We start from the raw sequence: 27,209 nt of genomic DNA on the forward strand, positions 1-27,209 counted from the left end.
TCATGTGTGAATGTCGATGCAAAATATTCATTCAGTTTGTTAGCTACCTGAGCAGGATCATCAACACTTGACCCATCAATATCAAGTGGACCAATCTGATTCATCCCCTTCCTTCTAGAGTTTACACAAGTAAAGAACTCTTTGCTGTTTCTCTCTGCATCCCCTGCCAAGGATTTCTCGTAATCTGCCTTCGCCTGCCTAACCTCCTTTGTAAGTTGGTTGCATATCAACTTGTATCTATCATAGGCTTCTGTGTCATGTGTTAATTTGTATGTATCCCATGCATTTTTCTTCTCTGCCATATGCCTCATTAGTTCATCTGACATCCATTTTGGCCTAAACCTTGAACAATATTTCTTAGTTGGTATGTAAAGCCTAGTAGCTTCCAAGATAAGTTCTTTGAATGCTTCCCATTTTGAATTTGCTGTTGGTAACATCATCAGTTGGTCCCACTGTATAGAATTTAAATACTGTCTCAGTCCATCGTAGTCGCCTTTACGGAAGCAATAACCCTTCCCTTTACCCCTAATGGTAGTTACCTCTTTGAGTAAATCCCACTTCAGCACACTGTGATCACTGCCACCTAGTGGTTCATTTATCTGCAGATTCTTAATGCATGAAGAATCACTGCTGATAATCAAATCAAGAGTATTACTCCCTCTAGTTGCCTCCCGAACATGCTGATGTAGAAAACAATCATCCAATAAATCCACAAAAGCCCTGCTAGTGTGTGAGTAACCAGCCCCCAAATTCCAGTCAATATCTGGGAAATTAAAATCTCCCATTATAAGACACTCTGATTTACTGGCCCACTCTATTTCCCTGTACAGTTCCTTATTATACTCATCAGAGTCATTAGGCCTATAGCACACTCCTACTCTCAATTTTGATCTCCCAATGTTTATGTCACAACAAACTGACTCCACACTGCACTGTCCAGCGATGTCGACTGGCTTCACTTCGTTGGTTTTTATGTGTTTCTTAACTAATAGCATAACCCCTCCCCCCTTCCTATCCTGTCTATCCTTTCTGTAGACGTTGTACTCCCCAAATTGCAGTTCTGCATCCCTTATATCTGTGTGACACCACGTCTCTGATATCCCAACAATATCTGCCTTCGATGTTTTGAGCAATACCTCAAATTCATCAAATTTATTTACTAAACTCCTAGCATTGGTGTACACGCAAGTATACCTGCACCTGTTTCTATTCTTAGCTACCCTAACACAACCCATGTGTTTACTTGTACCGCAATGGCTCCCAGCAGTCTCTGAAATACCATGCATCTTGTTTTTCAGGCTTCTGCTCATTCTAATAGAAGCAGTGCAAGAATCTCTTTCACCTCTGCCAGTGGCTACTATCAATCTATTGGTCTTTGTCTCCCCCCAAGCTAGCAGTTTTCCGACCCACCTAACACTGCCTCGATAGCATCAGCAAATATTCTTGCACCCTTTCTATTTAAGTGTATCCCATCCCTGTAGAAGCAATCTCTCCTGTTAACAAGTACAGTCCAGGCTGAAAAAAATTCTACCCCTTGAGCCTTGCACAATCTTTCCAGGGCCGAATTGATCGACAAGGCTCTCATCATATACTCCCTCCTATCGTGTCTGGGCAGAATTGCAGACACTTTCAAATTCAACCCTAATTCTCGGCTTTTGTTCAACAGTGACCTGTACTTGTTAAGTAATTCTGCCGGTCTCCTACTCCTAATATTATTAGTGCCAACGTGTACAACTATATCACCTTTTGTGCCCTTAAAAGATGATATTCGCTCTACAACGTCATCAACCTTTGCCCCTGGCAGACATACCCTGGTCCTGTTCCACCTATCTTTTTTACAAAGCATGTTCCCCGTTTCCCTGACAATAGAGTCACCAACAACTACTAGTTCCTTCGGGACCAGCGCATTCTGCCTTAGGGGTTGTCTCTGTGTCACGCGATGCCCAAGTGCAAGCTCTGGCGTTGATGTGGGCAGCTGAGAGCTTGATGGGCCCCTCAATTTAGTTTCTTCGAGGGCATCCATCCTGTCCTTCAAGCTCTCATATAGGCCCACAAGAACGCCAAGTTGTTGCCTGATATCGATACACTCCTTGCATCGCGCACACACAAAGACATCCCCCTTGGCAGTATCATGTCCCGTACCCGATTGCTCTGCAAACATCAAGCAAACAGTGCATTTTATAAGGCTGTGAGTCAGAGGACAACTGCCCCCCTCAGTTCTGCTCTGAGCCACAGCACTTCCATTAGCTTGAGCCTTTTGCTTTGCTGCTCTGGTCTGAGTCATGATTCTATTAATTTATTAATTAATTATGTTATTAATTATATTACGTTTGTAATCTAAGTCGTTATATGTATTTATTTAAATGTACAATTTAACTGCTAACGAAGTTCAACTAACGCTATCTAGTACGGTATATAACCTACGGTATATCTAGTACGGTATCACAATGGCGGGAAAGTTACTAACGGTAGCGGTAGTTACGAACACGTGGAAACCCTTACCGATACTTTTACAAGGTCGAGTAAAGAATAAATACACCAAATTAATCAAAAAATCACAAAATAATGTTATACTACTAAATTTAAATCAAAAGTTTTAGAAAAACAATAATTTCAAATCAATAAATAAGAAAAATCCACTTAGCGGCTGTGAACACGACCGTCACTAGTAGCCTCGTCAGCAGACTCCTAAATTGTTGACAGGTTGGGGTAGTATGGGATTACAAGACCTGACAGACTTTGAAACATTAAGACTTAATTTAAACCTTTTGAAATAAAAAAATCATATAAAGTGCCTTGCCAATAGATATTATATTAACAATTACAAGGTTCTTAACATGATTCCTAACTATGAAAAAATACAGCCAGCAGCGAACCAATCCTTGTTCAGTGTATAAAAATTTTATTGAGTACACTGTGCTCTACTAAACACTTTAAAATAGCTTAATAATATTACCAAAGTTGATATTCATAACCAAACAGTTAGGAGATTACAGCAACAATCTTTGCTATAAAGTAAAAAAAATTTCTCTGTGCCTTGCTGATACTGATTGCAGGTGCTAACCAAATACATTCCTTCCACAACATCAAGATAAGAAAAACAATACAAATTTAAAAATGTAAAAAAAAATATAAAGATTAGAAACAAAGAAAAATACACACGTAAATATACTCAGTCATAAGACTGTACTAGTGAAATTAAAATAGCAACAAAATTGATTTACATTATCAAATGGTCACATACTCAAATATTTTAACATGTTTAAATCTCCATACAAAAACATTCCCAACTGCTACCTTCTTGTCATACACTGAATAGGATGTTAATGCCATCTAAATTCATGGTTGCTGGGGGTTTTTTTGGTTTTTTTTTTTTTACTTACATCTATATACATGTTTATATTTATGGATTTTACCACTTTATTCAGTTAATCTGTATGTGCACAAGTAGATTTAAGACATTTCACTCACACAAAAAAACTTACCAATGGTACAAATAATTCCAGTCAGTCTAGTATTAGATGGAGTAGCATCAATGTCCAAGGCACTCAGATGATCCAATAAAGTATATTCTTGTTCTGCAGTGATCTGATGCTCAAAGCTCTTGCTTGTCATTTTGTTTTTATTTTAAAATCTAAAAAACAAAAAAAATGAATTCTGATGACTGCCTCAATAAAGCTTTAAAACATTAAAATACAAGAAACAGTTAATACCTTTAGGGGTGATCTCAGAATTTTCTAAGGGGGACACTAAAACAGAGTTCCAGGGGATCATTAAGCTTTAATCATGCTGCAGTAAAAAAAATCCACATTATTTTGTTCATAAGGGAGAATACATCCCACATAAAGCATTCCAACACTTAAATTTCCAAAAATGCTATTTCAAGTGTTGATATGGTCATTACAAATAATAAGGTCTGAGAGCACACCATAATCACAGCATCCAAATGTCAACTCTAATAAGAACTGTGCACATGCAACATGTATAATATTGCAAGTGCTAGATAAACTTTTCCCTAAAATACATTTAATCTTAAAATGGTTCAAAACATTATTATTCTGATTTTTAACATTTTCCTTTCTTGGCATAAGCATATCATAAATAGTTTCCTCTACATCAAACTAAACCTTCTTATTTGTTCTCAGCATTACTTTTCTTTAAATAGCTGCCAACTCTATACAAATTACAAGCCCATTTTACCATGGAATGCCATTCCTCATCAAAAGCTCCCTTGATCTCTTAGATTCTATTAGAGTAATGTCAGGGTAATTAATAATTCCTCTCTTATAATAGATCTCATACGTGCAAAGCTTTTCTCTATATAGGGTGTTTCATAATATTTCAAGCGTACTTGTAGAATCAGTACAGGACCTCAAAACAGGTGACCAATTCTGAATGGTTATAGGGTACAGCTGTTTGAATCAGCAAACAATTATAACCCCTTCTGGGTGATTCCCAGAAACTTTTTTCTCTCTCTCTCTCTCTCTCTCAGTAACTCAGAATTTTTTTTTTTTTTTTTTTTTGGCTAGTGCAGCAAAATTTTTTTGCTGCACTAGCCAAAAATGCACTAGCCTTGCACATATGGCTAATAATAATAAACTCACTCCATTACTTCCAACCAGAGGTTCTCAAACTGCAAGTTGTGAACAACTTTTGGGGGGGCTTGCTGACTTTTTTAAAAATTTGTCTCAGGTTTAATTTTTTTTTTTTCCCAATTAAATGGCTTTATTTTATAAATTTAAAAAGGTTCTATCACTGTTTTACTTGAACAGTGAAAGGACCTTACAAATTAGTCGAGGGATAGCAAAAATTCACTTATTTTAGGAGGCTGCAATATTGCAAAATTTGAAACCCCCTGACCAACACACAGAGAATTAGTTTATGCAGTGGGCTCTTTTTAAAAGATATTTCCATTCACACTGTTCTTCTCAATCAGCATCTGTAATTCCAGACTTTTCTTTAAAACCATTCCAAACACTGACATGAGCTAGCTTCTATTTACAGTTCAGATCCTAACTCACTAAATTTTCACCTTCTTCCATCCTTTTCATTACAAACTGCACGAAAAAAAGAAATAATCGCTGCATATCTGTTTGTGAGAGTTATACATAATTTGGAATGGTTCAAGAAATCTTTCTAAAAGAACTAAATATAAAATTTCATGAAAATCCATCCACCGAGAGTCGAGTTGTTACATGCTAATGGATGGACATGAGAAAGACAATAAGCACCTTATGCATGTGGTACACACACACACACACACACACACACACACACACACACACACACACACACAGTGGCAGAAATCATGGGATACCTACCTAGTAACGAGTAGGCCGACCTTTCGCCCAGACAAGAGCAGTCACGCGGCGAGGCATTGAGTCCACTAGTTCACAAAAGCATTCCACAGGTATTTCCATAAATGCTTGCTTGAATGGACTTTTCCACAGCATCCCAAAGATGCACCAAAGTGTTCATGTAGGGTGAACAGGGAGGCCATTCCATGGTGGTAAAATCTGTGGAATGCTCTTCGAACCATACTCTAGTCACCATGGCTCTGTGGGGAGGTCCATTGTCCTGCTGAAAGAATATTGCCCTGTGGGTGCACGATGACCACAAAGGGATGCAAATGGTCTGCAAGGATGGACATGTAACCTGGACCATTCGGAGATGCATCTACATGTACCAGATCCCCCAATGTGTGCCAGTTAAACACGCCCCAAATCATTATTAAGAAATACTGTTCAGGACAAGTAATTACAGACCAGTTAGTTTAACTTCTGTTCCGGGGAAAATAGAGTCGCTGGGTAGAGATGCATTGGGGATCATCTAGACAGGACTGTGGTAGTTCAGACACAGCATGGGTTTGTTAAGGGAAAGTCTTGTCTGAAAAATTTGTTTGGATGCTGTGATGCGGATGCAAAAAATAGTTTTGATATCATATACTTGGATTTCAGGAAAGCTTTTGATGCTGTTGCACATGGAGGGCTACTGTACAAATTGGAGCAGTGTGGTGTTGGGGGTAAGTTGCTGCAATAGATGGAGGGGTGGTTGAGTGGGAGAACACAGAATGGTAATCGATGGATGCTGCTCTTAGTGGACTAGTTGTTATTTGGTTTTTAGGAGCATTAGCAACTAAGGCCATATTGCCCCGAAGTCGATTAGTGTTATTGTTATAGCCCCCCAGGGTTCGGCCCACTGTTGTTTTGTGTATTTATCAATAATACTGATGAGGGTATATCAGGTTTGGTGTCTGAGTTTGCACATGATGCAAGGGTTGGCAGGGTTGTTAATGACAGTAGTGACAGTGTGCTGCTGCAACAGGATCTGGAGAATTTGGGCAGATAAACTGAGAGGTGGCAGCTGAAGTTTGGCATTGACAAATGCAAAGCACTTCATATGATTAGAAGTAATCCCAGAGAAATGTACCAACTGTGTGGAACTACACTTAGGTTGGTAGAAAATGAAAAAGATCTGGAAGTAATTGTGCAGTCAGATATGAAGTTTTCTGAGCAATGCAAACAGGCTGCCAGAGAAGGTCATGTGGTATTTTCAATGATATACAGGAATTTTGCTAGTAGGGAAAAGGAGGTGATTATCCCTTTGTATAAGGCAATGGTCAGGCCATGTCTTGAGTACTGTGTACAGATTTGGAGGACTCATTTTAACAAGGATGTTGAGTTGCTTGAACATGTACAGAGAAGGGCAACAAGATTGGTGAGGGGGAATGAAGGGTCCTCTTACAAGAAAGGCTTAAGTTCTGCAAATTGCAGCAGCTAGAGACTAGGCACCTGTGAGGTGATCTGATTGAGGTGTATAATGCCTTGAATGGGTTGAGCACACTGAATTCTATGGGATTCTTCTGCTTGCTGAGATTACGAACCTGAGGGGGCATAAATTCAAATTGAGGAAAGACAGTTGTAGAATAGATGTGTGGAAATTTGCCTTTAGCCAGCAGGTGGTTAATTGCTAGAACAAACTTCTATCTGTCGTCGTGGAAGTTGATAGCTTAAATAAATTCAAAGAGGAACTGGACAAACTTTTAGAAGGAATGGATGTGTGAAATTTTTTTTTTTTTTGCTGATGCTATATAAGCTCATATGATTGTTTCTTACATCACATGCCTTCATTACTACTAACATTGTGAAATCCTTCACAAGTTGCCATGCTAGATTAAGTAATGCTTCTCAAATAGAGACAATTGTTAATTATTTTCAGTTTAGTTGGCACTGTTTCAGGAATACATTTCATCTTCATTGGGCGGGCAGGCCTCTAACTGTAAGATTTCAACAACACAAATGTTACAGGATGGTTAAAGTGGGAGAAGACAGAGGGTGGTAATCAGTAATCAATGGGAGCTGCTCTTCGTGGACTAATGTTATTAGTGGAGTCCCAGAGGGTTCGGTGTTGGGTCCACTGTTGTTTTGAATATTTATCAATGATATTGATGAAGGTATATCAGGCTTAATGTCAAAATTTTCAGATGATACAAAGGTTGGCAAGGTTGTTAATGACAGTAATGGCAGTGTACTACTGCAACAGGATCTAGATAATTTGGGCAGATGGGCTAAGAAGTGGCAACTGAAGTTTAACCTGACAAATGCAAAGTACTGCATATGGGTAGAAGTAACCCCAGAGAAACGTACCAACTGTGTGGTACTACACTTAAGGTGGTAGAAAATGAAAGACCGAGGAGTAATTGTGCAGGCAGATATGAAGTTTCTGACAGACAGGCTGCCAGGGCAGGTCATGGGGTTTTGTCAATGATATATAGGAATTTTGCTAGCAGAGAAATGGAGGCAATTATCCCTCTGTATAAGGCAATGGTCAGGCCATGCCTTGAGTACTGCGTACAAGTCTGGAGGCCTCATTTTAGGAAGGATGTAGATTTACTTGAGTGTGTACAGAGAAGGGCAACAAAATTGGTGTGGGGAATGAAGGGATCCTCTTAACAAAAGAGGCTTAAGTTCTCCAAATTGCAGTGGCTGGAGACTAGGCACCTGTGCGGTGATCTGATTGAGGTGTATAAGGCCTTGAATGGGTTGAGCACGCTGAATTCTGATGGGATCCTTCCACTTGTTCAGATTACGAACCTAAGGGGGCATAAATTCATATTAAGAAAAGACAGATGTAGAATAGATGTGCGGAAATTTGCCTTTAGCCAACGGGTGATTAATTGCTGGAACAATCTTCCATCTGTCGTTGTGGAAGTTGATAGGTTGAATAAATTTAAGGAGGAACTGGACAGGCATTTGGAGGGAATGGTGTGATTTTTTTTTTGGCTGATGCTGCATAAGCTCATACACATGCTTTCTTGCATCACATGCCACCACTACTACAGTAATGATGCCATATTGCAAATTTTGTTTGCTCTCGTCACAGGTTGGCTGTAAATTAAAATGATGCCTTGGTGCACTATCCAATATATATTAGTATATTACCACAATAAGCCAAAAATGGAAAAAAATAGCACCACATTAAATTTTCACATCTTTTGACATCTCTCGTACTGTAGTACCATTAGACTGAGAATAAATAACAATAATCCTCTCTATTTGGGAAGCATTACTTAATTTAAAGTACAAGGATAAACAACTTGAAGGATTTCACAATATAAAATGTTATAGTAATGATGCCATACTGCAAACAAGTTTGCAGTACGGCATCATTACTATAACATTTCATTGTTTCTTTTTGTATTTTTCATATTGTTACATTTCATTATTTCCTTTTGTTTCTTTCTTTGTGACCTTAATGCATAATAAAATGATGCCTTGGTGCACTGCACAACATGAATTAGTAAACTCCCATTGTCAGAAGCCTAAAAAGGCCATAAATTCATTAGAGGTAACGGGAAGGGTTTTTTCTTTCGTAAAGGTGACAACAGTGGTCTCAGAGAGTTTTTAAATTCAATACAGTGGGACCAACTGATGATGTTACCAACACCAAATCCTAAATGCGAAGCATCAAGGAATTAATCTTGAAAGCTAATGGGCTTTTCATACCAACTAAAAAATATTAAGGTTTAGGCCTAAATGGATGTCACATGAACTAAATGAAACTTGTGGCAGAGAAGAAAAATGCATGGGATGCATATAAATTATCCGGCAACACAGAAGCCTATGATAGATATAAGCTCATCTGTAATCAAGTCACAAAGGAGGTTAAGGTAGACGAAGGCAGATTACGAGAAATCTTTGGCAAATGAAGCAAAGAAAAACAGCAAAGACTTCTTTACTTATATAAATTCTAAAGGAAGATCAATCAGGTTGGTCCACTTGATATCGATGGTCTGATTGTTGATGATCCTGCTCAGATACCTGACAAACTGTATGAGAATTTTCTATCTACATTCACACATGAGGGCTTCTTTAGAGGTATATCTGGCTTAATATCCTTAATATCCAAATAAAGGTATATTTGGCTTAATACCCAAGTTTGCAGATTATACAAAGGTTGGCAGGGTTGTTAATGATAGTAATGACAGTATGCTACTGAAACAGGACCTAGAAAACTTAGGCAGATGGGCTAAGAAGTGGCAGCTGAAGGTTAACAATGACAAATGGATAATGCATATGGGTAGCAGTAACCCCAAAGAAACGTACCAACTGTGTGGTACTACACTCAGGGTGGTAGAAAATGAAAAAGACCTGGGCATAATTGTGCAGTCAGATATGAAGTTCTCTGAGTAGTGCAGGAGGCGGCTGCCAGAGCAGGTCATGGGATCTTGTCAATGATATATAGGAATTTTGCTAGCAGGAATAAGAAGGTAAGTATCCCTTTTTGTAAGGCAATGGTCAGCCCATTCCTTGAGTGCTGCATACAGGTCTGGAAGCCTTATTTTAGGAAGGATGTGGGTCGTGGAAGAGAACAGTCGATGGATTTTTGGCTGCTGTAAAGGGATAAGTATTTTTAATTTTTACCGAATTATTATTATTATTATTTTTTATTATTATAATTACCATATGGTGCAAGGAAGACTGAGGCTTTTGCTGCACCAGGCAAAAAAAAAAAAAAAATTCTGAGTTACCCCTGAGAGAGAGAGAGAGAGAGAGAGAGAGAGAGAGAGAGAGAGAGAGAGAGAGAGAGAGAGTCAGTCAGAAATAGATGGGAATCACCAAGAAAGAGAAGAATGATGATATCCAGCTCAGGACCCTGGGTGTGCCAAGCCCATACTTACCAGATGTGAGCCCCTGGGGGTGATTCTTTATTAATTAATATAGTATATTGTGTTTTACAGAGATATTAAATAGGTTTAGTAGCATTCGTTAGCTTCTTATTTTGAATTTAACCAGCGCTTTTTGGAAGTTACGACTCCCAGTGTTGGCGCCAATATTGTTGAACTAGCCGCCATATCGTAGTCGATAAGAAATAGCTTAACATTTATATATCTCGAACTGATAGCGTAAGGTATAAAGTAAAACTAGATAGCGTAATATGAAGCACTGCATTAGGAATCTATTAGCTTATTATAGGATTATCAAATTAAAAATAATATTAATCTTATTAAAATTCATTGTTAATTAGATTGTATTTAAACGGAAATCATGACCCAGACTACAGCTCCAAAGCAAAGATCACAGACTAGCGAGAGTGCTGTGACTCGGGGGAGAAACGAAGGGGGAAATTCTCCAACGCATCAGTCTCAAAAATTGTGCAAAATATGAAATTTTAGCCGACCTTTCTAAAACAAGACATGATCCAGCCAAGGAAGATGCCTTTGTGTGTGCTAGGTGTCTAGAGTGTCAAGAAATTAAGCTCCAACTCAACATTCTGATAGGCATCTATGAGAGCTTGAGGTGTAGGGTAAATGCCCTCAAAGAAATTAATGAGGGTATCAAGCTCTCGGCTGCCCAGCTCAATGACAGATGTCACTCCTGTGCATCATGCAAAACAAAGGCAATCTCCAAGACAGAATGCACTGGTCCCAAAGGAACTAGTTATTGTTGGTGACTCTACTGACGGAGAATATACTATGCAAGAAGGATAGGTGGAACAGGACCAGGACTGGTCTGCCAGGGGCAAAGGTTGATGACGTAGAGCAAACATCTTTTAAGGGCACAAAAGGTGATGTTGTTGTACACATTGGAACTAATGACATTAAGAGAAAGAGATCTGCAGATTTACTCAACAAGTACAGGTCAATGTTGAAAAAAGTCGCGACTTGGATTGAATGTGAAAGTGTCTGCAATTCTGCCCAAACATGATAGGAGGGAGTATATGATGAGATCCTTATCGATCAATTCTGCCCTGGAGAGACTATGCAAGGCTCAAAGGGTAGAATTTTTTTCAGCCTGGTCTGTGCTTGTTGACAGGAGAGACTGCTTCTAAAGGGATGGGGTACACTTAAATAGAAAGAGTGCAAGAATATTTGCTGATGCTATCGAGACAGTGTTAGGTGGGTCAGAAAACTGCTAGCTTGGGGGGGATACACAAACTAAAAGGTTAACAGTGGCCGCATGCAGAGACAAAAAGTGATTCTTGCACTGCTTCTGTTAGCATTAGTAGAGTCATACGATGCAAGAAAGCAAGCTTATGCAGCATCAAACAAAAAAAAAAAAAAAAACCCGCTCCCTTTTCACCCCTCCGTTCGTTCCAAATACCTGTCCATCTCAGCCTTAAATTTATTGAGGCTATCAACTTCCGCAACAAAAGATGGAAGTCTGTTCCACCAATAAACTACCCGCTGACTAAAGGCAAACCTCTGCACATCTATCCTACAACTGTCTTTCCTCAATTTGAATTTATGCCCTGTCAGGTGATTATTCTGAGCAAGAGGAAGAATCCCATCAGCACTGAGCATGTTCAAACCATTCAAAGTTTTATATACCTCAATCATATCACCTCTCACGTGCCTAGTCTCCAGACACTGTAAGCTTTCGAATTTTGCAAAGTGGATTATTTGAACACAACTTACATTAGAAGGCCAGTAAAAGAGTTGGTAATTGGTGGGCAGAATTCAGACAAACAAATTTTCTGTTTATATTCCGGGATGACCACACCGTCAGAGATCCTGAAATAGACAGAGAGAATACAAGAAACCACACCACATTTAGCAGTCACCGACTTAATTGGGTGAAATTGCACTCTGCCAAAAACCACAGCAAAACAAGAGAAGTGATGGGAAGAAAATCTATTTTTCAGTGGGGTTTATCTGTTTATTGCAGCTCAGAACAGCATTATGACCGTGGATAGTGAATTTATTCAGCTTCTGTACTAAAACAGAATTTTTTCCTTTGTTATAACATCAAAGCATAACAAGCAAATATCATCTAGCAATAGTCGTAATCTGTTAGCTTTGTATTGTTGGAAATATTGCAGTTTTGTGAACAATACACATTTCAAGAAACAACCCGTTATTCATAGCAGATGATTTTTTCCCCCCTTTGATGCACAAGTTTTTGAAGTTTATAACACAACTATAAATAGAAATATTTTCTTGAAATTTCGTTAGAAGATCAAACCCAGGAAACTGCTGTTCCGATATTTTTTTACTAAAAACAATTACCATAAAGCAAACTTTTTTTTTTTTTTTTTTTTTTTTTAATCAAATGTGCATTGCAGTGTTATCAGTTTTACACCAGTTTTTCCCCATTTCCAACAGATGAATTTCCTTGATTTTCTGTTCGTAGGTGCAATACACGTTTCAATAAAGGAAATACGATCTGTTCGCCTTTCATAAACAGTTATTGCTACTGTTTCACTTTATTGCTTATGTCAACTAACAGTAGCTTGCATTTGTCTTTTGTTTATTTTCTTAGCGGTCCCGACGTAGCCTATGATATAACGTGCTTCCCACGGTTCGCTCATGTACGGCAAAGTTGTTTATGAGAACTGCTCCTCTCTGTAAACAGAAATTCTGCACGCTTTACATCAAGAAATGAATCAAGTGTAGGGTTTCATAAGCCCTAGCCTGGTTAAGGCGGGGATAGAAAAATTAATTGAAAAGACCTAAAAAAATGCATACTTGATGTCACGTTTTCGTCATTTGCGTGAAATTCAATAGAAGGTTTTGAAAATTGAAGTGGGAAAATTCAAGAAAACAGTTCTGGTTCGAGCTATACCAAGTTTCAGCTCTGTAATTAGAGTAAAAATTATAGAATATATGAATTGAAATTTGATCTGGGCAAATATTTATCCACAGGCCCAAAATGGTGTTAAGACAGCATGGGTTTGTTAAAGGGAGGTCTTGTCTGATCAATTTGATTGGATACTATGATGTGGTCACAAAGGAACTGAATGCCAAAAATAATTTTGATATCATATACAGTACGTGGATTTCAGGAAAGCTTTTAATACTGTTGCACCTAGAAGACTACTGTACAAACTGGAGAGGTATGGCATTAAGGGTAAGTTGCTACATTGGATAAAGGGATAAAGGTGAGTGGGAGATGACAGAGAGTGGTAATCAATGGACACTGCTCTTCGTGGGCAAATGTTATTAGTGGAGTTCCCCAAGGTTCGGTGTTGGGCCCATTGTTGTTTTGTATATTTATCAATGATATTGATGAAGGTATATCAGGTTTAATGTCCAAGTTTGCAGATGATAAAAAAGTTGGCAGGGTTGTTAACGACAGTAAGCTACTCCAACTGGATCTAGATAAGTTGGGAAAATGGGCTTAGAAGTGGCAACTGAAGTTTAACATTGACAAATGCAAAGTACTGCATATGGGTATTAGTAACTGAAAGAAACGTACCAACCATGTAGTACTACACTCAGGGAAGTGGAAAGTGAAAGACCTGGGGGTAATTGTGCAGTCAAATATGAAGTTCGCTGACGACTGCAGATGGGCTGCCATTGCAGGTCAAGGAGTCTTGTCAATGATAATATATAGGAATTTTGCTAGCAGGGATAGGGAGGTGATTATCCAGTTATACAGGGCTACAGTCAGGCCACACCTAGAGTACTGTGTACAGGTCTGGAGGCCTCATTTTAGGAAGGATGTAGAGTTGCTAGAACAAGTACAAAGATGAGCAACAAGATTGGTGAGGGGGAACAAAGGGGTGCTACCAAGAAAGGCTTAATTTCTGCAAATTGCAGCTTCTGGAGACTAGGCACCTGCGAGGTGATCTGATTGAGTTGTATAAGGCCTTGAATGGGTTGAGCAAGCTGAATGCTGATGGGATTGTTCCTCTTGCTCAGACTAAGAACCTGAGGGGGCACAATTTCAAATTGAGGAAAGATAGTTGTAGAATAGATGTGCAGAAATTTGCCTTTAGCCAGTAGGTAGTTGATTGGTAGAACAGGCTTCCATCTTTTGTTGTGGAAGCGAATAGCCTAAATAAATTTAAGGCTGAGCTGGACAGGCATTTGGAATGAATGGAGGGGTGAAATGGCTGATTTTGGCTGATGCTGCACAAGCTTGCTTTCTTGCATCGTATGCCTCTACTAATGCTAATTATTGTTGATTGTAAATGTAGAGTTGCTAGAACGAGTACAGAGAAGGTCAACGAGATTGTCAAGGGGAACAAAATGGTGCTCTTACCAAGAAAGGCTAAAGTTCTGTAAATTGCAGCATCTGGAGACTAGGCACCTGTAAGGTGATCTGATTTGTATAAGACCTTGAATGGTTTGAGCAGGCTCAATGCTGATGGGATTCTTCCTCTTGTTCAGATTATGAACCTGAGTGGGGCATAAACTTAAATTAAGGAAAAACAGTTGTAGAACAGATATGTGGAAGTTTGCCTTTAGCAAGTGAGTAGTCAATTGCTGGAGCAAACTTCCATTTGTAGTCGTGGAAGTTGATAGCTTAAATAAATGCAAGGAAGAACTGGACAAACTTGGAGAGAATGGATGGTTGAAATGGGAAGTAGTAGTAGTGGCATGTGATGCAAGAAAGTAAGTGTATGAGCTTATGCAGCATCAGCCAAAAAAAAAAAAAAAAGGGGAAGTTTTTGTTTGACACTGTATAAGCTTGCTTTCTTGCAACATATGCCTCTTGCTAATTTAATGGTCAGGCATATTTAATGTCCGACTTCTCTTTCACACATCAGGTGGTATTGTGCTTGCCTGCTTAGCCATTCTAGCACAGACTAGTGCAGTATTATTTGGACAAGAATGAAATTAAAACTCTAGGCATAGTTCTGTTAAAGGGAAATAGCTATCCAATTTCATCAGTTAACATTATGCTGTATAAGGAGTGGGACGCATATAATTGAGTTTATATAATAGGATTTGAGTCCATTTTTAATAGGACAGGCAACTAAAGAGACCTGTATTTTAATTCAAGTTGGCAACTAGTTTTTATATCAGTTGCCAAGTTAACTAATTAAAAGTCAGAATTAAAGATCTATTCTGTCAGAAAGTAAGTACCATCATAGCAAGCCTGCTTTATTATAGAAATATTGTTTTATTCTTATGTGCAACAAATATTAACATTTCTTTTCTACAGGCAGACAAAGCATTTTTTACCTTCTAATAGGCATGCCAAAAAATAAATAAATAAAAAGTCATATGAGAAGGCATAATTTTCGGAATAAAGATTTTAAATATTCTTCACACCAATCAACCAAAATTCTAAGCAAATACTAGAACATCCTATTGAAAAATTCAGTTATGCAAGTGGCTGTGTACTACATTTTGTATACAAACACAGGGACATGACATTTTTTTTTTTTTTTGCACAGGAAATCAGCATGCCAGATGAATGGCTAGTAGCTCAATTTGAAAATAAATACATTTAGAATTTAACACAACTTTAGATGCAGTCCCACATGCACCTTTGTTACAATTGAGCAATGTGCAGTCACTAGAAGTTAGCGTGCATAAAATATCAGTAAACCTGTAAAGATAATGGTTGCTGAGTGATGTTGCACTAGGCAGGGGGAGGATTCACATTCATTTACAACAGAGTAATGAAAGTAGTTTGCTATGATACTGTGGGTGAAACAGTCAAACTAACCAAGGTAAGCTACTTCACTAACACTTAGATAAATTATGCAGTAGGCTTAAACAATTTAGTACAACAATAGTAAACATAAGTTCTTCATTAGTGGAACAGTAATCTTAATTTATTACCTATACATTATCCTTGAACAACAATCCTCGAGACCACTAAAATAGACATTCTGTTATAGATAAGTCCTATTACAGAAATGTTCAATTAAAGGTAATCCGCTCCTTACATGACAGTTTCATATTAACCAATGAAACTGGTTAACATGAATAGGTAAGAAATGACATTGTCTTTCAACACTTATTGGAGAACTAAATAAATAAAAAACATCTGATTAGAAAATAAATTTTTTTAATGACATCAATAACCTTGTCTCTCCATATATCAAAAACCTACATGTGTGGAAATTGTAACTTTACACTTTACTTCACTCCTCCTGCAAGGCTAAAGCTAGTTTCTAGTTGAACTAGGCTATTTTGTTCTGGTTATCAGTTTTCCCAAAATATCCTAAAGGTTCAAATCTAGGCTCCAGACAAGAAGGTCCACTAAATTATCCTCTTGTTGTACTGACTGTGCCTCGTAGCATAGCACTGAAGTGCTAAATGCTGGGTTCAGGGTCCTGAAATATACTTTTGTTAGGCCCAAACTCACAAACAAAAGAAAAAAAAAATTGAAAAAAGGTGTTTACTGCTTGAACATCTTTGTTTTAAAGCACTTGAGATTTCAGGGCCCTGCCACAACTTTTCCATTAAATGCAGCTTTGGTCATGGCTAATACATTTATGGTCCATCTCCAAAGAGTTGTTACAATGTAGGCAAGACAGAATTGTTCAGATGATTACAACACACAACTGCATTTATGGTTTCATGTACAACCAGCTGACCAAGTCTGAACCACATAAAACGGACCCATTCAATCACTTTCATTGTGGCCCATCCACTTTCAATGTTGGTGCATTTCATCTGGGTGAAACCATTATTTGAACATGCATCACACCCAAGTGTACCCATTTGATTCATAAACTATAGCATAATTCATCACTGCACACAGTGTTCAACCACTGTGTAAAGTCAAATGATAATGCTTTTGCTCTAGGATGGATGGTGATGATACACTGCTTAAAGACTGCTTTGGCTAATGAGTAGCTTTGTGACCGACCATGGTAATCCAATTCTATGAAGTGTTTTAAGCAGTGAACCAACAACTGATGATTGTTGGTTCACTACTCAACTCAGTTGTTCTGTTAACTCTCTCTCATTTAATTGAGGATGCCTTGTAATTTCCTCTCACTATCCATTTCAACTATCAACATACAATGGTGTGCTACCTTATTTAGAATGAATGGTCCCATTACCTTCTGTCTTCTATTGGCGTGCAAAGTTTCAAAGAGTTGATTTTGACTGTCCCACATTTTCTACTTTTTTTTTCTTTTTTTTTCTTTTTTTTTGGTAGTTGTTGGCGCAACGGCTTCTGTGGCCATAATGCACCTTCCAAGGTTTTTGCAGTACTTTGTTCCAAGTCCGAGGCAGGATTCGAACCCGCGACCTTCGGGTTGCCAGGCACTTTACCCACCCGGCTAGCCTGGTCGGCCATTTTCTACTAACTATCAAAGGAAAATATGTCCACTACATGACAACCTATTATCACTTATTTTGTGAAGAGATCCAGGTGCGTGCTTTTCTTGTTCACCTCTGGTCCATCTACCTGCCATGTGACCTATCAAATTAACAATTACTACTCAGTGGAGTGATTTCTGTATACATTTTGCAGAATAGTGTAGATTAGATATACTATGCTGTAGTAAAGTAAGCATAGCATTACATTTCAAGCATGTTAAAATTTTTTAACCTTAAATAAACTTTTGTAATTACTTTTATTTTTATGTATCATTTTAAATGGATACATTACACAATTTAATATATAGAATACAGGTATCCCCTCAAATTGCTGAGTGGTCAGAAGTGGGAATGCAGTAGCACTCGCTCCTTGAGTATCAGCATTATCAGAGGCATATGATGCAAGAAAGCAAGCTTATACAGCATCAGCCAAAAAAAAAAAAAACTTCCCATTTCACCCATCTGATCACTCCAAATGTTTGTCTAGTTCAACCTTAAATTTATTTAAGCTATCAACTTCCACAACAACAGATGGAAGTCCTTTCCAGCAATCAACTACCCACTGGCTAATAGCAAACTTCCGCACATCTATTCTACAACAGTCCTTCCTCAATTTGAATCTATGTCCCCCCAGGTTCTTAATCTGAGCAAGGGGAAATATCCCATCAACATTAAGCCTGCTCAAACCATTCAAGGCCTTATACATCTCAATCAGATCACCACACAGGTGCTGCTACTTGCAGAACTTAAGCCTCTCTTGGTAAGAGCATCCCCTTTGTTCCTCTCACCAATCTTGTTGCCCTTCTCTGTACTCATTCAAGCAACTCTACAGGGTTGCTCAGTTAAACGTTTCAGAACTTCTAAGAGGGGTAGGGTACATCCTGACAACTCGAAATCATATAGCAATGTGGGGTCGGAAATGCTTTCCTGAAGCGGTGTTGTACACAGAAGCACCATAAAGAAAAGAGACCGTAAGTGAGAAATCGTTTTAATAATACATGAAAAGAAGCAAAAGGTACATGGATTAAAGTAAGTGTTCGAAGTTTCTTCCACGGGCTACAATGCACGCCTCACATCTCCGACGCATGGACATCCGAACATTCTGGAATATTCCAGGCGAATTTCGAATTTCTTCGGCAGCTACTGCGATTCTTGCAACCAGCTCCTCAGCATTGTCAACAGGGGTGTCATAAACTAGCGATTTCATATGACCCCAGAAATAAAAATCAAGACATGATAGGTCGGGTGACCGAGCAGGCCAACGCACGGGACCACCACGTCCGATCCACTGTTGACCAAATGTGACATCCAGGTAGTTACGAACATCTCCGCTATAATGGGCAGGGGCTCCATCGTGTTGGAACCACATTGTCTGTTGCGTCGATGCAGAAATCTGTTCATCTCTCAAAAGTTGTGGCAATACTTGCTGCAGAAAGATCAAGTAGATAGGTCCGGTTAGACGACACGATAACAGGTAAGGTCCGATGAGGTGATCTCCCATAATACCGGCCCATACATTGACCGAAAATCGAATCTGTGCTGCACGACGTCGTATTGCATGTGGGTTCTAGACCGCCCAGATATGGTCGTTATGCGTGTTGAAAATTCCTTCCCTTGTGAAGGATGCCTCATCGGAAAACAACACTTCAGCAGGAAAAAGGGGATTTGTAGCACATTTTCCAAGGTACCACTGTGCGAAAGCAATACGAGATGCCTAATCCTCCGGTTGCTGTGTCTGGACACGCTGCACGTGAAACGGATGCATGTCTTGTTCTCGGAGAATCCTCCAGATGCTGCAATGGGAAACCCCGACTGCGTTTGCTAGACTTCGTGTACTTGTTCTTGAATCCCCCTGTACATGCTGCAGCACATTCTGTTCGACGGCTGGAGTCCGTGCTGTTCTTACCCTGTCCCTGTTAGCTCTTTCAAATGAACCTCTCTCAGCTAACCTCTGGTGCAGTCTTGCAAAGAAATTATGACTGGGAATACGCCTCGTCGGATATTGTTCCGCGTACAAACGCTGTGCAGCTGGCCCACTACAATTTGCAGCCCCGTACGCCAAATGCCTATCGGCTAACTCTGCGTTCGTGTAATCATCCATCCTACTAACTTGGCGTTCTTGTTCAAGAAATTCGAAATTCACCTGGAGTATTCCAGAATGTTCGGATGTCCATGCGTCGGAGATGTGAGGCGTGCATTGTAGCCAGTGGAAGAAACTTCGAACACTTACTTTAATCCATGTACCTTTTGCTTCTTTTCATGTATTATTAAAACGATTTCTCACTTACGGTCTCTTTTCTTTATGGTGCTTCTGTGTACAACACCGCTTCAGGAAAGCATTTCCGACCCCACATTGCTATATGATTTCGAGTTGTCAGGATGTACCCTACCCCTCTTAGAAGTTCTGAAACGTTTAACTGAAACACCCTGTATATCCTTCCTGAAATGAGGCCCCCAGACCTGTATGCAGTACTCAAGGTATGGCCTGACCATTGCCTTATACCAAGGGATAATCAGTTCTTGGTCTCTGCTAGAAAAATTCCAATATATCATTGACACCCCAAGGGGCTCTTATCTGGTGAGTATGGGCTTGGCACACCCAGGGTCCTGAGCTGGATATCATCATTCTTCTCTTTCTTGGTGATTCCTTTCCTTTCCCTTCTACTTCTGACTTTCATTCTCTTTCTCTCAGGGTAACCCAGAATTTTTTATTTTTTTTTTTTGGCTGGTGCAGCATAAGCCTCAGGCTTCCTTGCACTATATGGCTATTAATAATAACTCTACAATCTGTTCTGGCAGCCCGTCTGCACTGCTCAGAGAACTCCATATCTGACTGCACAATTACCTCCAGGTCTTTTTCATTGCCCACTTCCGAGTGTAGTAACCCAAGAGAAACGTACCACACGGTACATTTCTCTTGGGTTACTTCTACCCATATGCAGTACTTTGCATTTGCCAATGTTAAACTTCAGTTGCCACTCCTCAGCCCATCTGCCTAACTTTCCTAGATCCTGTTGCAGTAGCATACTGTCTTTACTGTCATTAACAACCATGCCAACCTTTGTATCATCTGCAAACTTGGACATTAAGCCTAATATACCTTCATTGATATCATTAATAAATACACAAAGCAACAATGGGCCCAGCACAGAACCCTGGAGGACTCCACTAATAACATTAGTCCATGTAGAGCAGTATCCATTTATAACCATTCTCTGCCATCTCCCACTCAACCATCCCTTTATTCATTGCAGCAATGTGCCCTTAATGCCATACTGCTCCAATCTGTACAGCAGTCTTTCATGTGCAACAGTATCAAAAGCTTTCCTGAAATCCAAAGTAGACCGGAGTTCAAGCCTCTGACTGCTAAATACAGTTGATCTGCCAACCCGCACTAGACCAGCGTGGCAGATCATGGTCCATTTCCCTCAACATGAAATATTGAGCAGGCTTCCATCCTACAGTAGTTTCATAATGGCTGCAGTTTACCTTTTATCCCTCAAATTACGATACACATATTTCTAGAAGATGGGGCACATAGCATTTTAATGCATCATTAAAAAACAAGTCTTATTAAAAAAAAATTTCTCCAACTACTTCACAGCCAAATCTGGGGTAGCAAAACAGGAAACACACACACTGAAAAATGAACACAGGAATGTTATTGTCAGAGATTTAAGGATATGACTTTTCCAATTAAAATATAATTACTGATGCAAACTTAAAATGAATGCTATACTGAAAGAATGCTAAAATTCAGATTAATTTAAATTCTAATAGATATTTAAATTTAAATTTTATTATTTTTAGTATACAAGATACTGCAGGATAAGAGTAATATTTAATGGAACAAAAGGGCGTATGGTTATACTTGTGGGTTGCAGTGACTTAAAAAACAAACTGATGACTTGATCAAGAAAGAAAGTCATGCTGAAAAAAAAAAAAAAAAAAACACTACATGAATAAAAATGTTACTGTCTGCAATTGTGCTCAGACAGAACAGGAGGGGCTATGATGAAAGCTTTGTGTATTAATTTGGGATTCCAGTTTCGTTTAATGCATTAACTGTTAATCTGGCATATTCTGTACACGAAAACCAGAAAGATTTAAATATCTATTAAAATTACATCTGTCTTAATTTTACTATTCATTCAGCATGATATTCACTTTCACACTCCATCATTATTTTATATTTTAATTGGGAAAGTTTAGCTGTAAATTTTCTTAATGGTACCATGTACTTCAAAAAGCACCAAGCACCATGCTATGGAAGCTTAACATGGAGTTTCAGTTTCCTTTCTTGGCAGTACTTTTTTCATTTTTTTGATAAAATTATTTTTTCTAATCATGTTATCTGATCTTATTATACAACATCCTGTCAGAATTAATAAAAAAGTTTAACATTTCCCATTCTAAACTATTTCTTGCCTGTTTCACCTAAAAAATAAAAAAACTGATTGGTGTATAAAATTCAGGAGCACCTGCTAATGAATTTAGAATGCCAGCTAGAAGAACAACAACCAAATGCAGTTCTTGTAATTTTGAGGATTTCCACTCTGCTGCTCTTCCTGTTCTTCATACAAAACATGAAATACAACATCATTCTACTCTCTGGTACATATGCAATGAAGGCCAAGACACACATGAACTTCAACATATGCCACTCATTACTGGTTTGGCAGGGTGGGAAGAGGCATGAACCAAAAATGCAGTGCCCACCTCTCATTACTCTTACTTGTCACGTTAGCCCTCTACTGCTTCTTTTGAAATGAAGTATCAGAACTTATTTGATTTGACCTTGTGTATTATCTAATCTTGTAAAGGAAGATAAAGTGGAATGTCAGTTACTTGGAAAGGTTTTAAGATGCACAGACCATTCAGAACATTAATGTTCAAGTTGGATGAGCCTCTAGGTCAACACTGTCACCAGCAGATAACCACACACCTGCAGTCCAGGTTTTGAAGAACCCAAATGAATATCACAATATGAAGTACAAATAATTCATCAGCAGCTTGTGGCAGACAAATCTGGCTTAGTTGGAATGATTAGAAATTAACCATAGGTGAGTGCTCATGTGGAAATATTATTATTAATATTACTAGCCATACAGTGCAAGGAAGCCTGAGGCTTATGCTGCACCAGCAAAAAAAAAAAAAAAATTTCCAAGTTACCCAGAGAAAGAGAGAGAGAAGTAAAAGGGATCACCAAGAAGCAGAAGAATGGTGATATCCAGCTCAGGACCTTAGATGAGCCAAGCTCATACTCACCAGGCTCCTGGGCTTGTCCAAATGTTCAAAGGATAAACTGAAAATCTATTTATTCTATTAGACATCCATCATGAGGAAGTACTATTAGAAGAGCAACTGGCAGAGGAAGAATTACATTCACCCATACAGTGGCATAGCTACCGTGTAAGCAGATAAGGCAATTGCCTCCGGGCCCTATGGGGGCCTGGAGTCTTTGGCTGTCTCTTGTTTTTGTAATTTTCATTAATTAAGTAGGGGCCCAAACATGTTCTCTGCCTCCGGGCCCAAAAAAAGGGTAGCTACACTACTGCACCCATATATTGCGTCAGCTCAATATATTTTGTTGCATGCAACTGCTTCAATGTTACATTGCATTTGGAAATGAGTCAAGGTTGTGTTTTGGAAGCAATAACAGATGTCTCTAAGCACTGGTGTTTCTGCCTACATTCAACAAAGAAATACTGGATAAAACTAACTAATACAAACTAATGCTGGATAAAAATGCCTGGAGGTACCATCTATTACAACATTTGTTCAGAAATAGTTTTTGTTTCGGGTAATTTCAAAGGTTAACTTTAAAACCCTACTTAAACTTTACATTTTGCCATTTCTCTAACAATTACATAACGCAATTGCAAAACATCAATATCAGCCCCATATTGTTAATGTTGTCACAGTTTCTTTGCAATGTTCATGTGCTTCCCTGGCCTGCTAGGTCCTATTTGCTTCCCATTGAACATTTTTGGAACGTGACAGGATGGCAACTTTGAGTCATGCCTCCAATCAGTCAAAATCCTACCATTGGGGGAAGAAACAATCAAAACACACTTGTTGTCTATAATAAGCATACAATACTAACAACAGTTAGTATTGTACACTTATTATAGACACTAAGGGCTCCATTTAAAAATTTCATGGAGCAAGGTAAATTTAGTTAAGCCAGTAGGAGAGCCCATACTTAGTATTAATGTATGCTACGCTTTTTTTTTTTTTTTTTTAAATTAAACATTTTTTTTTTTAGTCATTCTTTTTTATATACACAAAATCTATACTTTGAGTACATTTCTTTCTTTCTTTTTTCTTTTCTTTCTTTTGATAATTTTGGGGGCCCGGCTAAACATTTTGAATACATTATTCATAATACATTATTAATGAGAGATTTAGTTTTAAAATTTGATGTTTTAATAGAATCAGGTAAATTCAGTTCACTAAATGCAAACATTAAATATAAACATCTGAACTTCAATGTTCAAATTAAGTTTTAATCTGAAATTCTTCAAATTACGTGACGTCTCAACTAAATGTGTACATCAATTTATATACAAATATTTACACTACAATCTTGAATAAATAACAATCATTAAATTCAAATTAATATTTCAACATTGCATTTTCGGCTTTGATTAATCCCGCAAACTAGCGGGTATTATTATTTTACATATTTCGGGTCACGTTTTATCAGAATTAGTGGCTGACAGTTCATTCATTATATGAAATATTTTTCTCGATTGTATTGTATTTAAATCAATGATTAAAATCATAATGAGTATCATTTCCCAGTGGGTTAATTTTAATGAATTTTTTCGCATTTCATTTTTAAATCGCACGATTTAAAGAATTACATACCAATGTATTGGCGTTAAAATTTGGGCAAACACAAGTAATCATAAATGACAGTACGATCTAGAGAAGCCAAGCTGGAAATTTATCTTATCAGGGAATAAACAAAGCACCGCAAACGTCGGAACCACACTATAGGACCACCCCACGAAAACGCTGCGACCTTGGAATGACCATGAACGTCACAATATAGTACCTTTTTTTTTTTTTTTTAATTAATTTACGAAACTCCGCCCACTTCCAACATTTCGTCTGGATCAAAAATCCATCTAGTGGATGGAAGTCCATTCCATCTAATCTCTTAAAAAAAAAATGTTATTTTTGGGATACCCGAGAAAACCCTCATACAATTATGTGTAATACACCGAAACTTGCGTGAATTCTTGGTCGGTTTGCTGGACGAAAAACCCGAGTTCAGGAAATAAAAACCTTACTATTCGAACCTGGGAGTAACTGTGCAGTAAGATATCAAATTTTCTGAGCAATGCACACAAGCTGTCATGGAGTATTGTCAATGACATACAGGAATTTTGCTAGTAGAAAAAATGAGGTGATTATCCCTTTGTATAAGGCAATGGGCGGGCCACGCCTTGAGTACTGCGTACAGGTCTGGAGGCCTCATTTTAGGAAGGGTGTAGAGTTGCTTAAGCGCATTATTGAATCCACGAAGGGGTGACCGGGGATGAGTTTCACTCTCGGTGGAATAAAATCCCCCCCCCCCGGTGAAAAATACTCATTTTTATTTTATAAAACACGAATTAAATAAATTTTTCAAACACAACACGAAAAATCACATCAACTAACTGTGGTACTGGTTAGGTGGTACAGGGAGAAAATAAATCACTAAAATTCAAAAGACAAAATTATCAAAATAATTAAATGGGCAATATTTCGGGATGCACAAATTGTAACTAAAAGCCACTATTTAAAGGGAATTTTCGTTTTATGGTTTTCGGGTTCCCTTTATTTTCTCACACATCATCTCTTGATAGTTTTTTTCCCACAAATGGTCTACTAGGGACTAATTCTTTGTTTGTCTATCGCAAACAAGATCTCAGGCTGCGAATAGGTTCGCCTGAATTAGTTCCTGACCGATGCTATTGTAATTATAAAGTGTCCCGCAGCTTCAGGGGAGTCTACTGTAGCGACTAATTGGATCGTCGGCAATATCGCTTTATGGTTTTCACATTCCCATTACAGTATTTTTTTTTGTTGTTGTTGTTTTTTTTCACAGAAAGAGTCTACTTGTGGCTAATTCTTCTTTTGTATACTGCAAACAAGACGGTTTGGTCGCAGCCTAGAAACAATACATTTTATATCCTTTTTATTTTATATATGCATCTGTATGTAACATTGCAAAAATTTGTGAAGATAAGCTTAGAGGGCTCGAATCAGTTATCGGAAAAATTAATAAATGAAATGATTGATAAACATACAAAGAAGAAAAGGATTGTTACAATACAGTAGTTGCATGTTTGATTATAATTTGTATAATGGTTTTTTTTTTTTGCAAATTTTAATCGGTGATTTTCATATTATTAAACTGTGATCATAGCCGGAACTACAGTGGGGCCAGCCCCAGGTGCAGCATTTTAAGGGCACATTCGACCAGTCTTATATTTTAAAATTGCTTTATTTTTGATTTAATTACAGTCGGCCCTGTGTTTAACGAACTTCTTTATAGCGAACTTTTTGAATTCCTTTTGGTAATTACATTTAAAAGTTTCTGTAGAATGACGGATTACGAGAGACTCAACTTTGTATGCTTTTTTTCCACCTCTGTCCACAACATCAATGGTCGTAGACAGTTCATTGTCTTAGTTATCTTTCAGTAAAAATACATAGGCCATAAAACAACAGTACATAAGATTTGTAAATTGTGCCCATTCTGTTGTGATCCACACCTACAGTTCCCGTTGTTTTTGGATGGTCAAGTCTATTTTTCAGCTTTAGATCCTGATTTCTGGCTTGAATTGTGGTTGTTTGGTCAGGTCTACATCGTTAATTTTATGTTGCTTTTTAGTGTTAGTTTTAAGAAGGAAGTAGTATTATTTTCTACAATTTACCATGACGGTAGGGACATTATAATTTTTAAGAGATGTAAATTTAAAAAAAATATATGTAAATGAATGCTATCATGCGTTCGCAACAACTGTCATGTTCACGGATACACCATGTAAACTTTATCTCTATAAACTCGAACTACAGTCAGGCTAAGTCTATTATCTCTCCAAACCAGCTAAGTTTAGCAGTTAATTTTAAAGTTTATTCTGTAACGCTTCTTATCCTTAAAACCGAATGATAAGAATTCTTCGCTAATGTTAACACAAGAAGGAAAGTGAGATGAAAATTAGCAAAGCTATGACTTCAGTTTTTTTTTTTTTTTTCCTGTGGTAATAGCAAGTTCAAGTTTAAAATAATACGGATTGTGTAAAGAAGTCAACCTTTGAGGATCTGACACATATCCTGGGCTTTTGAACTATTGTTGTTTGCCACCGTTTGAATTTCTTCGAACTGATGCCCTTCAGCAGCCTGCATTCAATACATTCGTGTGTTGTTAAGAAACATATCAGCTGTCAAAAGTAGAGAAAAACAAAGATCGAATTTTGACGTTTCAATTTTTAATCTTAAACACAACAAAAAGCATTAAACCAAATTCAAAAAGAGGAAAACATGTCCACAGATATTGGCAATCCCCAACTCCTTCCCAACTATAGAGTCCAAGACCTCCTCCTCTAACCTGTGAATGTGCAATTTTAACTTTTATTCTTGTGGTGAGAACCAAAATGTCTAACTTAACTCTGCTAATTTACACTTTAACATCTTGTGT

General features: G+C 38.0%; 1 protein-coding gene across 1 annotated transcript in view; it reads right to left on the minus strand.

Annotated features, from left to right (window-relative positions):
- The window catches only part of LOC150091523 (pyruvate kinase PKM-like), a 182,660-nt gene extending 158,112 nt beyond the window's left edge, over positions 1-24,548 (minus strand). Inside the window, exons 1-2 of the mRNA XM_090376074.1 lie at positions 24,386-24,548; positions 3,486-3,634 (exon numbers count right to left, since the gene is read on the minus strand). Of these exons, the coding sequence (XP_090232200.1) occupies positions 3,486-3,615 (130 nt within the window). The 5' untranslated portion in view covers positions 3,616-3,634; positions 24,386-24,548. The remainder of the gene's footprint in view (positions 1-3,485; positions 3,635-24,385) is intronic.
- Between the last annotated feature and the right edge of the window lie 2,661 nt (positions 24,549-27,209).

Source organism: Mastigoproctus giganteus, chromosome 1 (assembly GCF_048544385.1).
Source record: "Mastigoproctus giganteus isolate SK-2022 chromosome 1, ASM4854438v1, whole genome shotgun sequence".
NCBI lineage: Eukaryota > Metazoa > Arthropoda > Arachnida > Uropygi > Thelyphonidae > Mastigoproctus > Mastigoproctus giganteus.